We start from the raw sequence: 12,229 nt of genomic DNA, 5'->3' as shown, positions 1-12,229 counted from the left end.
TCAAAATACCTCAATCTGTAACTGAAGATAGACCCTCTGCTAACATCCAACTGTTTTTCTCATTTAAGAAAATGTTGGTTCCTACCGTAAAGAACAGATGGTTCCAAGACAAGAAAAAAAATAGCAGTTGTATAAAGCAAAGAATCTTTATGGAAACAAAAAATGTGCAATGACAGTTCTTTGACTAAAAAAAATTCCATTCTATTTTTTTCTTTTGAAACAGGATTTCACTCTGTCACTCAGGCTTGAATGCAGTGATACAATCATATTTCATTGTAGCCTTGACCTCCCAGGCTCAAGCAATCCTCCTGCTTCAGCCTCCCAAGTAGTTGGGACACAGGTGTGCACCAGCACACCCAGCTAACTTGATTTTTTTGTAGAGACGGGGGTCTCCTTTGTTCCCCAGGCTGGTCTCGAACTCCTGGGCTGAAGCAATCCTGCAGTCTTGGCCTCCCAAAATCCTGGTATTACAGGTGTGAGTCACCACACCCAGCCAAAGTTCTATTTTCTTGGTTAGTAACATATGAATATATAAACAAAAATTGAGCAAGCAAGTTTGATAAAGATTAAATTTATGAAATTCTATATCCTGCTATTATGCTATCTTTTACTAATACGGAAAACTTTTGAGGAATTTGTTTTATTGTTAAATATTTCTGAATATTAGGAATAATTTTCTTTACATCAACTCAACTAGGACTTAACTAAAATTATTATTAAATGTGTTAGAAGTATTAGTATTAAAATTACAAAACCATTTAACTTACCAACATATCCTTTATCAGGGGCATCTGTTGGTGGTGCTGCAAATTCCTATAGTAGCAAAGAAATGTTTCCTATTGAAACAAGCTACTGAAAAATTATGAAGACAACTTAGCAATCAGTTATGGAAGGCTCTATCAAATATCAGCTTAGGGAATTGTGCCAGGGCCTCTAAGGACATTGGTGCTGATCCTCACAGTAGCTCTACAAGATAAGAAGGCACTATAGTACAGTAGACTACACTATAGTGCTGCTCATCAAGATTACCTGGAGATCTTTTGAAAAATAGTAATTGAGTTTGTGCCCCCACCTAGTAGCCAAGAATCTTAATTTATTCCCCACATGGTAGAGCCAGATTTAGGAATTGCTGCTTTAGTGGTAAACAGCAAAAGCTCAGCTGGGCGCGGTGGCTCACACCTGTAATCCCAGCACTTTGGGAGGCAGAGGCGGGTGGATCACCTGAGGTCAGGAGTTTGAGACCAGCCTGGCCAAGATGGCAAAACCCCGTCTCTACTAAAAACACAAAAATTAGCCAGGCGTGGTGGCAGGCGCCTGTAATCCCAGCTACTTGGGAGGCTGAGGCAGGAGAATCACTTGGAACCCGGGAAGCAGAAGTTGCAGTGAGCCGAGAGCCTGCCACTGCACTCCAACCTGAGCAACAGAGCCAGACTCCGTCTCAAAAAAAAAAAAAAAAGCAAACGCTCTGCAATTAGCAAGCCGGTTCAAATGTCAGAGCCACATTTACTGGCTAACTTTAGGCAAGTTATTTAACCTCTAACCTTAAACTCCTCATCTGTCAAATGGGAAGAAAATAGTGTCTACTCCTAGGGTCCGTTAATAAGGGCCAAATGAGATAAACCTGTTAAATCCCAGGCATAAAACCTGATAAGGAGCAAGTTCTCAAATCGTCTTGAGAGTGATATATATCACTCTAGGTTTACCAAAGAAGAATCTCCACTAAGTGTTAAATAACACAGGGTGTATTGTAGTGAAAGAAGCACAGGCTTTGGAGTCAGATTTATGTCTCAAGTTTTACTTATGAGTCTTATGTACCTGGAGAGGTTACTGAACCTCATCTATAAAACAGGAGGTGGAGAAAAATAACAAATGATTGTTGTAGGGATTAAAGTGGATAATTCTGTAAAGTGCCTAAAAAGGTGTCTGGAACATAGCAGGTACTCAGTAAATGGTAGCCATTATTCCCTCAAATTTTTCTTTTCAACAATTTCAATTTTCCACACATTTACACAGATTACATGTCATCACTGGCTAAAAGGATGTCACCAAAAATCTGTTAATTTCTCAAATGAAATGTTTTAAAAATTAAGGGTGGCTAAGATTTTTAAAGTTGTTTCATTTTGGTACATTTGACAAATGTTCAGTCATTAAACTTGGGTCATATTATTTAACACTCATAGTGAAAGCTCTTGGGAAATTAAATATTAAAAACTGACACCCAACTGTCAAATCAAGAGTGGAATTATAGGTGTATATTACAATCTAATAAATAAAGCTAACTTTGTAACTCAAATCTCAATAGGACATATTTAGATTTACCGCTTTAACTCCACAGATCACTGTAGTATTTCCCAACTTCACTAAAGCAGAACCATCTGCGGTACTAATTGAACCTGAAAAGATAAGCAAAGTGAAAAGTGCATGAAAGGAAAACAGCTACAAAAATATCTACATAATCATTAAAATTAAGTGTTTTAGCTTACTGTGTATGATTATCTTGCTACCCCTCTCAGTTGCTTATGAATATTTCGTTAGAATAATTGATTTTTACATAACTATTTTAAATTAGTGTTTAAATAATTATTCACCTGTCCTTGAATTTGTGTTAATCATTTTTCATTCAGTTACAGGGCTTTTGTACAGATAAAAATCTCTTCACACAAAAAATCATCAAATTCTTTAGACAAAGAGAATTTGGCTAAAAAACTGTTTAGGTGGTTCAGAGACTAAAACTTGGGAATATCATACAGTTGAAAATGGAAAATACATCCTTACCTATGTTGACAGTTGTGGTTCTGAATTCACCAAGTTCTCTTCCATCAGGACGGCAGTTCTCTTTCTAAATAAATGTTTATATAAAAATAGATTATACCTATTACATATTTTACACATCTATCACAAGTTTTACACACACCAGGGGAAACACATTAAATGTTACTTCAAATGGATTAAATTACTTGAATTGTATCTTTAAAAGCAGCCCATTGTTATCAAAAGGCAAAACATGTACATAACTTTTTACTCACCAGAAATCTCCTGTAATACTCCAGAGGTTCCACAGTTCTGAAACACGTGTTAAAAATATGTCTGAGATAAACTGATGAATCTTAACATAAATCCAGAAATTGGCAAAGATCTTGAGTGTTGTGATGCAGCATACATCTCCACAACTTTTAACTAAAAGTAATTCTAGAAAGTAAAAATCCTTGCAGTAGCAATCACATTCAATTGCTGTCCTTAACTCTGCCATAAACGATTAGAAGATTGGCGTCTAAAAGCCCTTTGCGTGAGCTCTTTAAAAGCGGATTAATCTAGGTGTCAGAAGAATCTTGTCATTCTTGCTCTGAAACAAGGATCTAGTGATCATGAATATCTTACTAGATAACTCAGGAAACAAAAAAGGTACATCTTTATTTTCACTGTAACTGAAATTTAGCATATTCTTCAATTATGACTGTAGGCAATAAACCATAGTAGCATTAGCAGTACCTGCAACTTTAACAACCACAGAGACCACAGATGTCTTCATTTGTACCCTATAGCTATGTAAGGTATGTTCAGGCTCACTGTTACTTTGAAATCCCAGCAGTTACTACTAGTCTCGCCACTAGATCTTGTTTAAGAAGGTTAATTTTAAAGCAAGTATATATACTACTATATCATGTCTTCGGAGTTTATACTTATAGATAACTATTTCAACATAATGGATTTCCTTTGGAATCCTATTTATCCATTTTTTAGAAACTTTAAGAAAGTCCATTGGCTTCACACACAATAAAACCTTCCAAACGAGGCATGATCCTTTTAGAAATAAATGACGGGAGAGGGAGAAGCAGGCGGTATGTGGCTCTGATGCAACAATCTTGATTGACTGACTGACTGAGACAGAGTCTCACTCTGTCGCCCAGGCTGGAGTGCAGTGGCGCGATCTCGGCTCACTACAACCTCTGCCTCCCGAGTTCAAGCGATTCTCCTGCCTCAGCCTCCTGAGTAGCTGGGATTACAGGCGCCCACCACCATGCCCGGCTAATTTTTACATTTTTATTAGGGACTGGTTTTCACCATGTAGATCAGGCTGGTCTCTAACTCCTGACCTCAGGTGATTCGCCCGCCTCGGCCTCCTAAAGTGCTGGGATTACAGGCGTGAACCACCGCGCCCGGCCACAATCTTTAAAAGAGTACAACTATGTCTCCTGGGACTGAACATTCACTACACACTACGCTCACGAGCGCTCGCAGCGGGCATGGAACTCTACAGAGTCCTTTCATCTCTCGTTTCATTGGGGGGGGAAAGAAGCCCTTTCTTTTCACTATAACCACCTCCAGGTCCTCCCACTCGTCGCCTGCTTCGACGAGGAAGGAAATGGCACCCCAACGGGGTCGCCCTCCGGGTGAGAGAATCCCAGCTAAGAGTTAAAGGAAGCTGCCGTCCACCCGGGTACAGAACTCGACCCGCCACCCGCCAACACTCACTTGAACCCAGCCGCCATCTTCCCGCCCGCGCGTCTGCGCCTGCGCCGCTCCTCGCCTGCGCGCCTGTTCCGCCGCCGCACTTTCGACACGGTTGCCCGGGCCGCTCACGCCACAGGAAACGCCAAGGTGGGGACGCGACGAAAGGTCCCTGGCCCGCCTTCGCATCGACTTTCCCCTGCCCAAACGCCCTTCTAAGTTTCCTTGCCTTGGACGTATTTTGACGAATCTGCTGTTAAAGAAGGAGCCGGTGTCCGTCTTTATAAAAAAACTGGTGCTGTAACTCAGAATAACGCCAACAGTTCAGAGATAACAGGGTTTCCAGCGAAGAATTAAGCAGTGCGTGTGGAGCGTTATTCCAATGTTTCTGCGTATTTTTTTTCCGCCTGTGACTTAGGCTGAGCCCTGGCCTTGCCTCTTCACTGGTCAAGGGCTCCTTGCTCCAGCACATGAGAAACCTGAACTTTTTTTTTTCTTTTTTTTTTTTTTTGAGACGGAGTCTCGCTCTGTCGCCCAGGCTGGAGTGCAGTGGCGGGATCTCGGCTCACTGCAAGCTCCGCCTCAAGGGTTCACGCCATTCTCCTGCCTCAGCCTCCCCAGTAGCTGGGACTACAGGCGCCCGCCACCAGGCCCGGCTCATTTTTTGTATTTTTAGTAGAGACGGGGTTTCACCGTGTAGCCAGGATGATCTCGATCTCCTGACCTCGTGATCCGCCCGTCTCGGCCTCCCAAAGTGCTGGGATTACAGGCGTGAGCCACCGCGCCCGGCCGAGAAACCCGAACTTTATTTGCGCTCATTGTCCCACCACGTTCTGCTCTGCATCAGCTTGTGTTGTAGACTGTGTCGTGCTCAAGGCTGCCATCTCCTTCCTAGGCGGGGTTACCAGATAAAATACAGGATACCAAGTTAAATTCGAATGTCTGATAAACACAGCATTTTTTTTAAGCATGAGTATGCCCCAAATAGAGCATGCAATTAGTTGTTGCCAGAACCTGGAGGGAGCTGGGAAGACTTTATAGATAGAGAGTGGTGATGGTTGCACAGTATTGTGTATGTAATTAATGCCACTCACTATTGTAAAAACGATTAAAATGGCAACTTTTTGTTTTATTTTACCACAATTTATAAAAACTAGTGTAACCAGAAACCTTTAACTGGATGAGTTGTATGGTGACTATCTTAATAAGGCTGTTAAAAACATGATTAGCTTTTTTTGTCTGAAATTCAAATTAAGTAGACATCTTGCATACTTGCTAAACCTGGCGCCATGCTACGGAACCTGGCGCGCCTCTCCACCGACTGGGCGCCGAGGGCACGAGAGCGGCGTTTTCTCCGCCTCGCCACGCGGGGGCGCTGCGGCCAGCGGGCGCGACCTCTGGCGACGGGGCCGAATCTCACGGGCGCGCTTCCGCTTGTGTGTAGGTGCGGGATTGGGCGGTCGGCTCCGGCATGGAGGATGGCTCCGCTTCTGCTGCAGCTGGCGGTACTCGGCGCGGCGCTGGCGGCCGCAGCCCTCGTGCTGGTGAGAACAGGGATGGGAACCCGCGCAGGCCGGGGCTCACTGCTCTCCGGGAGACTGCAGCTCCTCAGGCGTCCCCTCCTGCGCGCTACCCGTTCTCAGACAAGTCCCTTTTCCCCTAGCTTCCCCCAAATACCTGACCTCGGAGTTTCCTTCCCTGGAGTTTCACTCTCCTTTTCTTTCGTTCTTTAATTTTCCTTTGGAATCTTATCTCTTAGTGTGCTCAGAGACTTGTAAGTTTTTTCACACTGGGGCGCACCCACCCAGCCTGGCATCGTCGCCACTTCCCTCGCCCCTGGCGCCTATGCCCTCTGCCCACCCGCTCTTTCAGCCTCGATCTCTCCCAGACTCTCCGGGACCTGCAGCCGCTGCAGTTCTGCTCCACCCAGGGAGGTCTCGAGCCCCAGAAGGGGTGTGCTCCCTTAGTATGCCTCCTTTGCTGATGGGGTTAAGCAGATAGAGATGACGGAGCCCTGACTGACGGCAGCTATCTGTTACAAATGGGAATAAATCCGTGGATCGATGAGACCCACTAGGGACGCAGGGTGAGCGAGAGAGACGGGCCTCAGGCCTCTTGTCAGGGGCGCGTGTGTCCCAGAATTAAGCACCCTAAATATAATGCCCATAAACAAGGCAGGACAATAGAATTCAAACTCGATTTTCTTTGCCATTGCTCTCGAAACACAAAAACATTGTAAACACTTGCTGATTGTTACGTGGTAGAAAATTGGCCAAATGAACTCTCTCCCGCGTACTTTGGAATGAGCCTGCCCTCTAGTTAGTAAGTGGAGAGGATTTCAGCTTCCTTCACATTCAGATTAGTCATCTAGACAGCACTGCCAGGAAGGCCACCCTGCCATCTTTCCAGAGGATGTATAAATTTACAGTTTAGATAAAATGTAATGCATCCTTACTTCTTTGTTAATAGTATCTAGGTAAGAGAGGAGTCCTCTCTTGCCCTAACTAGTGGAGATTTCAGGGTTTGGAGCTTTTTTGTTTTTTCAAGTTTTTGAGCAAACCAGGATTTATTTATTTATTTATTTATTTATTTTTTTTTGGCGGTGTACGGGCGGGGAGTGGATTCACACATTCTTAGATTGAAGCTGCCTTACTTTGGGTCTTTTGCACAGATTTTATGAGATTGTACTAACGGTATTTGTTCCCACTAGCTTGAAGTGACAAGAGCTACCATTTATTGAGTGTAGTATTTACTATATGTTCAGTGTTGCACTTGGTTTAATAGGAGTTATCTCATTAAATCTTTAAAATAACACTGTGACATATATGTTATCATTAGCATTATTTTACTGGTGAGGAAACAAGTTGGAGAAATGAGCTCGTGTACTCTAATGTTACACAACTAGTGAAACTTAGGTTTTTTAAATGCCAGAGCAAGAAATAATTTAAAAAATAATTTTTCACAGCTTCATCTTTTCTTCATATGTATCCACTCTCCGTTCTTATTTTCTCACAGTCTCACCTCCTTTCTGAATTATTTTAAAACAAAATTCGAAGATATTTTATCTTTAAATCCTTAGCATTTATTTCTAACAGATAAGGCCCCTCTTTTTAAAATACCACAGTAAAGTGGTCACAGATTTATGTTTATTCTGTGATTTCAAATGCCCCCTCAGTTCACTTGCCCTCACTTGTCTCATATATGTGTCTGTTTGTTCCAGTCAGGATCCAAACAAGTGTCACACCTTGTACTCCGTTGACATATTCAGTGTCTTAATCGGTTAAACGTTTCTCCTCCTCCTTTTTTTCTTTTCCTTTTTTGTTTTTGTTTTTGAGACGGAGTCTGGCTCTTGTCGCCCAGGCTAGAGTGATCTTGGCTCACTGCAGCCTCCGCCCTCAAGCAATTCTCCTGCCTCAGCCTCCTGAGTAGCTGGGATTACAGGCGCCTGCCACACCACTCTCGGCTAATTTTTATACTTTTAGTAGAGACGGGGTTTTGCCATGTTGGCCAGGCTGGTCTCGAACTCCTGACTTCAGGTGATCCGCCCTCCCAAACTTCTGGGATTACAGATGTGAGCCACCACGCCTGGCCTTTTTCCTTGTCTTTAATATGATCATTGGTCCTGTAGAACTTCTCACAATTTGGATTTCTTTTATTGCTTCCCCTTAATGCCTTTTAATATCTTCTATCTCAAATTTTCTATAAACTGGTAGTTAGGATCAAGAGACCTGATCAGATACATACTTGATGTGTTGTTTAATCAAGAAAAAATTGTGAATGATGCTTCTTCCTTTCTCTTGTGTCTCATTAGGAGTCATGTAATGGCCAGTTGTCTCTGGTGATAAGATGGATGTGTGGTTTCAAGTGTTGCCAGCCAGTCCCACCAGTTTATAAAGTTTGTCATCAGCCTAAAGTTTTTAGTAGTCATTGAGGATCATTACCTAAATGCTTTATTTCATTGTGGGTTGCAAAGTGAAATATTCTCATTGTATCCTTCATTTATTACCTAGAGTTTTATAATGAAAGAAATCTCATCCTCAGCTATTCATTTACCCTGAAATACTTTTCATACATATAAAATGTAAAATAAAAGGCAAATTTTTGAAATAATGAGATGGTTCCTGCATCTTATCCAGTTTTTGTTTTTAGTATCATTGTGAATTTATGATTTACAGTATTTTCATGGTTTGATCCATTGCAATAATTTTTTTTGGCAGGGGGGAGGTGGGAGGATGATCAGATTCTTGCATCATAGGCCACTGAGAGCCCCTTCAAGTTGACTAATTTGTCCTTTCAGCACAGCCCTTGTAATCTTTGATAGTGTCTTCAATTGGTCATTAAATTACAAATGAGTAGCATTCTAAAAATTTATAGACTGTTTTGAAAGCAGAGAGTGTACCAATAGAAACAATGTAAAAAAAAAAAATTGTTTATTTCCAAAGCTTAGCTCCCAAGTGCCTGTGGAAGGGAGCCTGTAAGTTAGATACTTCAGTAAATGCTGTATTCTGAATTCAAATTCGAGTTAAGTATCAAAAACATATTCTTAAACATTGTTGTCCCTACTTGGTAGTCTGGGGAATCTTCCTTTTATATCTTGGGTCTGTCTGGTCCTCGATGGGAAGTCTGCCTTCACCCCGCATGTTCCAACTGCAAAATGGACTTGTCCTGTCACATATAGATTTCAGGTAGAGATAGGACCTTACTCTGTGTGTGTGTGTGTGTGTGTGTGTGTGTGTGTGTGTGTGTGTGTGTGTGTGTGTGTATGCATGTAGACACGCTAAGGATCAGAGGTTTAGGGCACCTAAGAGTAGACTGGTCTTCCTGTAGTGACAGATCTCTCTTGTAGCTGGGATGATGGAAGCCTAGGGAATGATGACTGGGAAGAGACAGAGCCTCCCAAGGCATCAGCACCTTACTGATGGAAAAAAGGATAGTAATTCATTCCTAAGTAGGGGACTACTTAGTGGACTCACTATTGTCTAATTTTGGAGTCACCTCTAGACCATTGTTAATGAACTGAAGCCTGAGAGTGAATATTCAACTAAAAGAAAAGTAGATGATGTATTCTAACATAAATACAGAAAAATCAGCAAAACATAATTTCTTTTTTGTAAAAGACATGTATGTCTGCTTTTAGATTTCCATCGTTGCATTTATAACTGCTACAAAAATGCCAGCACTCCATCGACATGAAGAAGAGAAGTTCTTCTTAAATGCCAAAGGCCAGAAAGAAACTTTACCCAGCATATGGGACTTACCTACCAAACAACTTTCTGTCGTTGTGCCTTCATACAATGAAGAAAAACGGTGTAAGCCCAGTTTTGATTTTTTTGGTAAAGGGTAGTTTGGAAAGAAAAGGAAATTTAAAGTATTTGACTTCACCGTCTTTGCCAAAACATTAATAGATGTGGGCTGTGTCACGCACACAGTTGGTAATTGTTGTAGTTCGGCAGAGAGGGAAGTGAATATTTGCTCTCACGAATAGAAGCAGCATCATGAGGCAGTGGGGCTGGAATGTTCTAGAGAGGTAATAAGCAAGTTGTGGACGGAAGGCAGGATTCCAGATGGGAATGACCATTGGGAGAGTACCAGAGGGGCTTGTTAGATTATTGGGACTTTTTTCTGTATGTAAGCTGAATGTGCCGGGCTTGGAAAATCATTTTCAAAAGCGATTTTTAATATATTTTTTTCTTTAAGTGCCTGTGATGATGGATGAAGCTCTGAGCTATCTAGAGAAGAGACAGGTATCATGTTTTCTCTTTTAATATGATATCTCCAATTAAAACTAGACCAGGTCACCAACTTGTGGACCCCAAGCTAGATGCACTGTGAGAGGCAGTCCTGGCAGCACCCCGATTGCTGGGCCACCTGCTGCTCGGCTTGTTGCTATCCAAAAGCCCGGCACGTAGCATGCTACCTCCAGAGGCAGGTGGGTGACCCAGGACAAACCAGGAAGCGGCAATTTCTGTTTCTGTGCCCTCCTACCCATTTTTATCCTGTCTTGCCTGATGATATATTTAAAACTGAGTGACAGTGTATGTCTGCAGACTTCGTATGATGCCACAATGCTGTTTCTACTTTTGTGACTTATAAGAAAAGGTATATTGTTGTTGTTTTTGCTGTTAACTTTTATTCTCTTCTCTCTTTTTTTATTTTTTTGGTTAACTGAGTTTGAATAAACAGAAAAACTAAGTCTGAATGAACAGAAAAAAAGATATTTTTAAAAGACTTATACTTACATTGAAATTATTTTGCATTTCTTCAGTATTCTCGAGAGTCTCCCCTCACATTTTCTTCCTCTTTTCCCTACATAAGGAGAAGAGAAATAATACACAATCTTCTTTTGTAACATTAGCTGCCATTGGAATCTCCTTGGAGGGATTAAGAATTAAGTGAGTTCTTTTTTAAAAAAAAATTGTTTTGATTTACTTTGCTTTTAGATTTTTTGTATAGAGGGGAAATAGAAGATTCACTGAAAAAGAAAGGGCCGTATTACCTTATTACCAACTCCAAAAATTCAATTTAGAGAAAAGAAGAAAGGAATTGAGCCCTTAATATGTATGAGGCTTCTACCTCTTCAATTACATGTAATCTTTACACCAGCCACATAGAGTAGGTTTTTCTGTTCTCTTTTTTTAATCAGAAAATAGGCCCAAAATGTTGAGTTGCCCAAGGTCATTAGGCTAAAAAATGCTGCAGCCAAGCTGGAATCTGCCCTCTCTGACTTCAAACCTCAAGAGCTTTTTTCTTGCACACCGGTACCCTCTCAGATGTGCTATAGCACCACAAGTACCTGGCTTCTTCCAGCACCAAGGTACAGGGCAGACCAGGGAACAGCAAGGTGACATGTAGAGATTGAGTCAATATTCACTCTCCACCTCTACCCAGGATCTCTCTCTTTTTTTTTTTTTTTACTTAGCCTTTTTATTTTATGCGGTTTGTGCACTAATATTTATATTCAAATTTATATGTATCAACACTAAAGCAGTTTTTAAAATTATTGATAATTTTATTAGAATACTTTATGGCAATTATGCCAAATTGTGTTATTTTATTTTTGTTTCTTGCAGAAACGAGATCCTGCGTTCACTTATGAAGTGATAGTAGTTGATGACGGCAGTAAAGATAAGACCTCAAAGGTAAATACACTTGCTTTTAGAACTGACAATAGATAGAAAATAGAGAATAATTTTACACATGTGAAATCTCACTTTCATTCACCAGGGGACCCTAAAACTGTGCCTGACACTCTCCACTGTTACAGTGTAGATAGCAGAAAAAACAGATTTCGTTTATGGAACTTCTCCATAAGACCAGGGAAGCTTTGAAGATTGCCAGATAGGGAAGAAACATACCCACACACAGTTCCTCCTGGCCTTTAGGGTAGGAACCTTCCTTGCCTACCAGTTTGTGCTTCCTTTTTCCCTAAGCGCAGTTTCTTTATGCTCCATCTTGCCTTATAATTTCTAAAGCAGTCACGCCAATAGAAACCTGCCTTCATACCAGCCGCTGGGAATCAGGTGTGTCCTCTCACATGCACAGAGAGCACTGGCAGGATCTGGCCCAGGAACGGTAAGTGCTGCACTTTGAGTAGTATGCTGTGAAAGTTATGAACACAAGCCATCTCAGCAGTTTAGTGATACATGCAGGGAATGGCATGGAAAGCAAACTTCGGACACTTGCTGCTGAGATTAGAGAGGTAGCCTAGACCCAGCTGAGGCTGTGCATCTTCTCCTGAGGAGCACTTTTTTGGTGGCCCTTGACCTGTGAGTGGCCAGCT

General features: G+C 41.7%; 2 protein-coding genes across 2 annotated transcripts in view; one reads left to right on the top strand and one right to left on the bottom strand.

Moving 5' to 3' along the window:
• EXOSC8 (exosome component 8) overlaps positions 1-12,229 on the bottom strand; it is a 668,826-nt gene that overhangs the window by 4,258 nt on the left and 652,339 nt on the right. Inside the window, exons 2-6 of the mRNA XM_050766095.1 lie at positions 4,474-4,508; positions 3,027-3,063; positions 2,776-2,839; positions 2,320-2,393; positions 768-813 (exon numbers count right to left, since the gene is read on the bottom strand). Coding sequence (XP_050622052.1) covers positions 768-813; positions 2,320-2,393; positions 2,776-2,839; positions 3,027-3,063; positions 4,474-4,490 — 238 coding nt within the window. The 5' untranslated portion in view covers positions 4,491-4,508. The remainder of the gene's footprint in view (positions 1-767; positions 814-2,319; positions 2,394-2,775; positions 2,840-3,026; positions 3,064-4,473; positions 4,509-12,229) is intronic.
• Positions 1-12,229, top strand: part of ALG5 (ALG5 dolichyl-phosphate beta-glucosyltransferase) — a 109,251-nt gene that overhangs the window by 53,568 nt on the left and 43,454 nt on the right. Inside the window, exons 2-5 of the mRNA XM_050766094.1 lie at positions 5,912-5,993; positions 9,587-9,758; positions 10,147-10,193; positions 11,520-11,588. Coding sequence (XP_050622051.1) covers positions 5,928-5,993; positions 9,587-9,758; positions 10,147-10,193; positions 11,520-11,588 — 354 coding nt within the window. The 5' untranslated portion in view covers positions 5,912-5,927. The remainder of the gene's footprint in view (positions 1-5,911; positions 5,994-9,586; positions 9,759-10,146; positions 10,194-11,519; positions 11,589-12,229) is intronic.

This window comes from Macaca thibetana, chromosome 17 (assembly GCF_024542745.1).
Source record: "Macaca thibetana thibetana isolate TM-01 chromosome 17, ASM2454274v1, whole genome shotgun sequence".
NCBI classification, from domain to species: domain Eukaryota; kingdom Metazoa; phylum Chordata; class Mammalia; order Primates; family Cercopithecidae; genus Macaca; species Macaca thibetana.
Note: the sequence above shows the minus strand (reverse complement) of the source record. Positions and strands in the feature narration are given on the sequence as shown.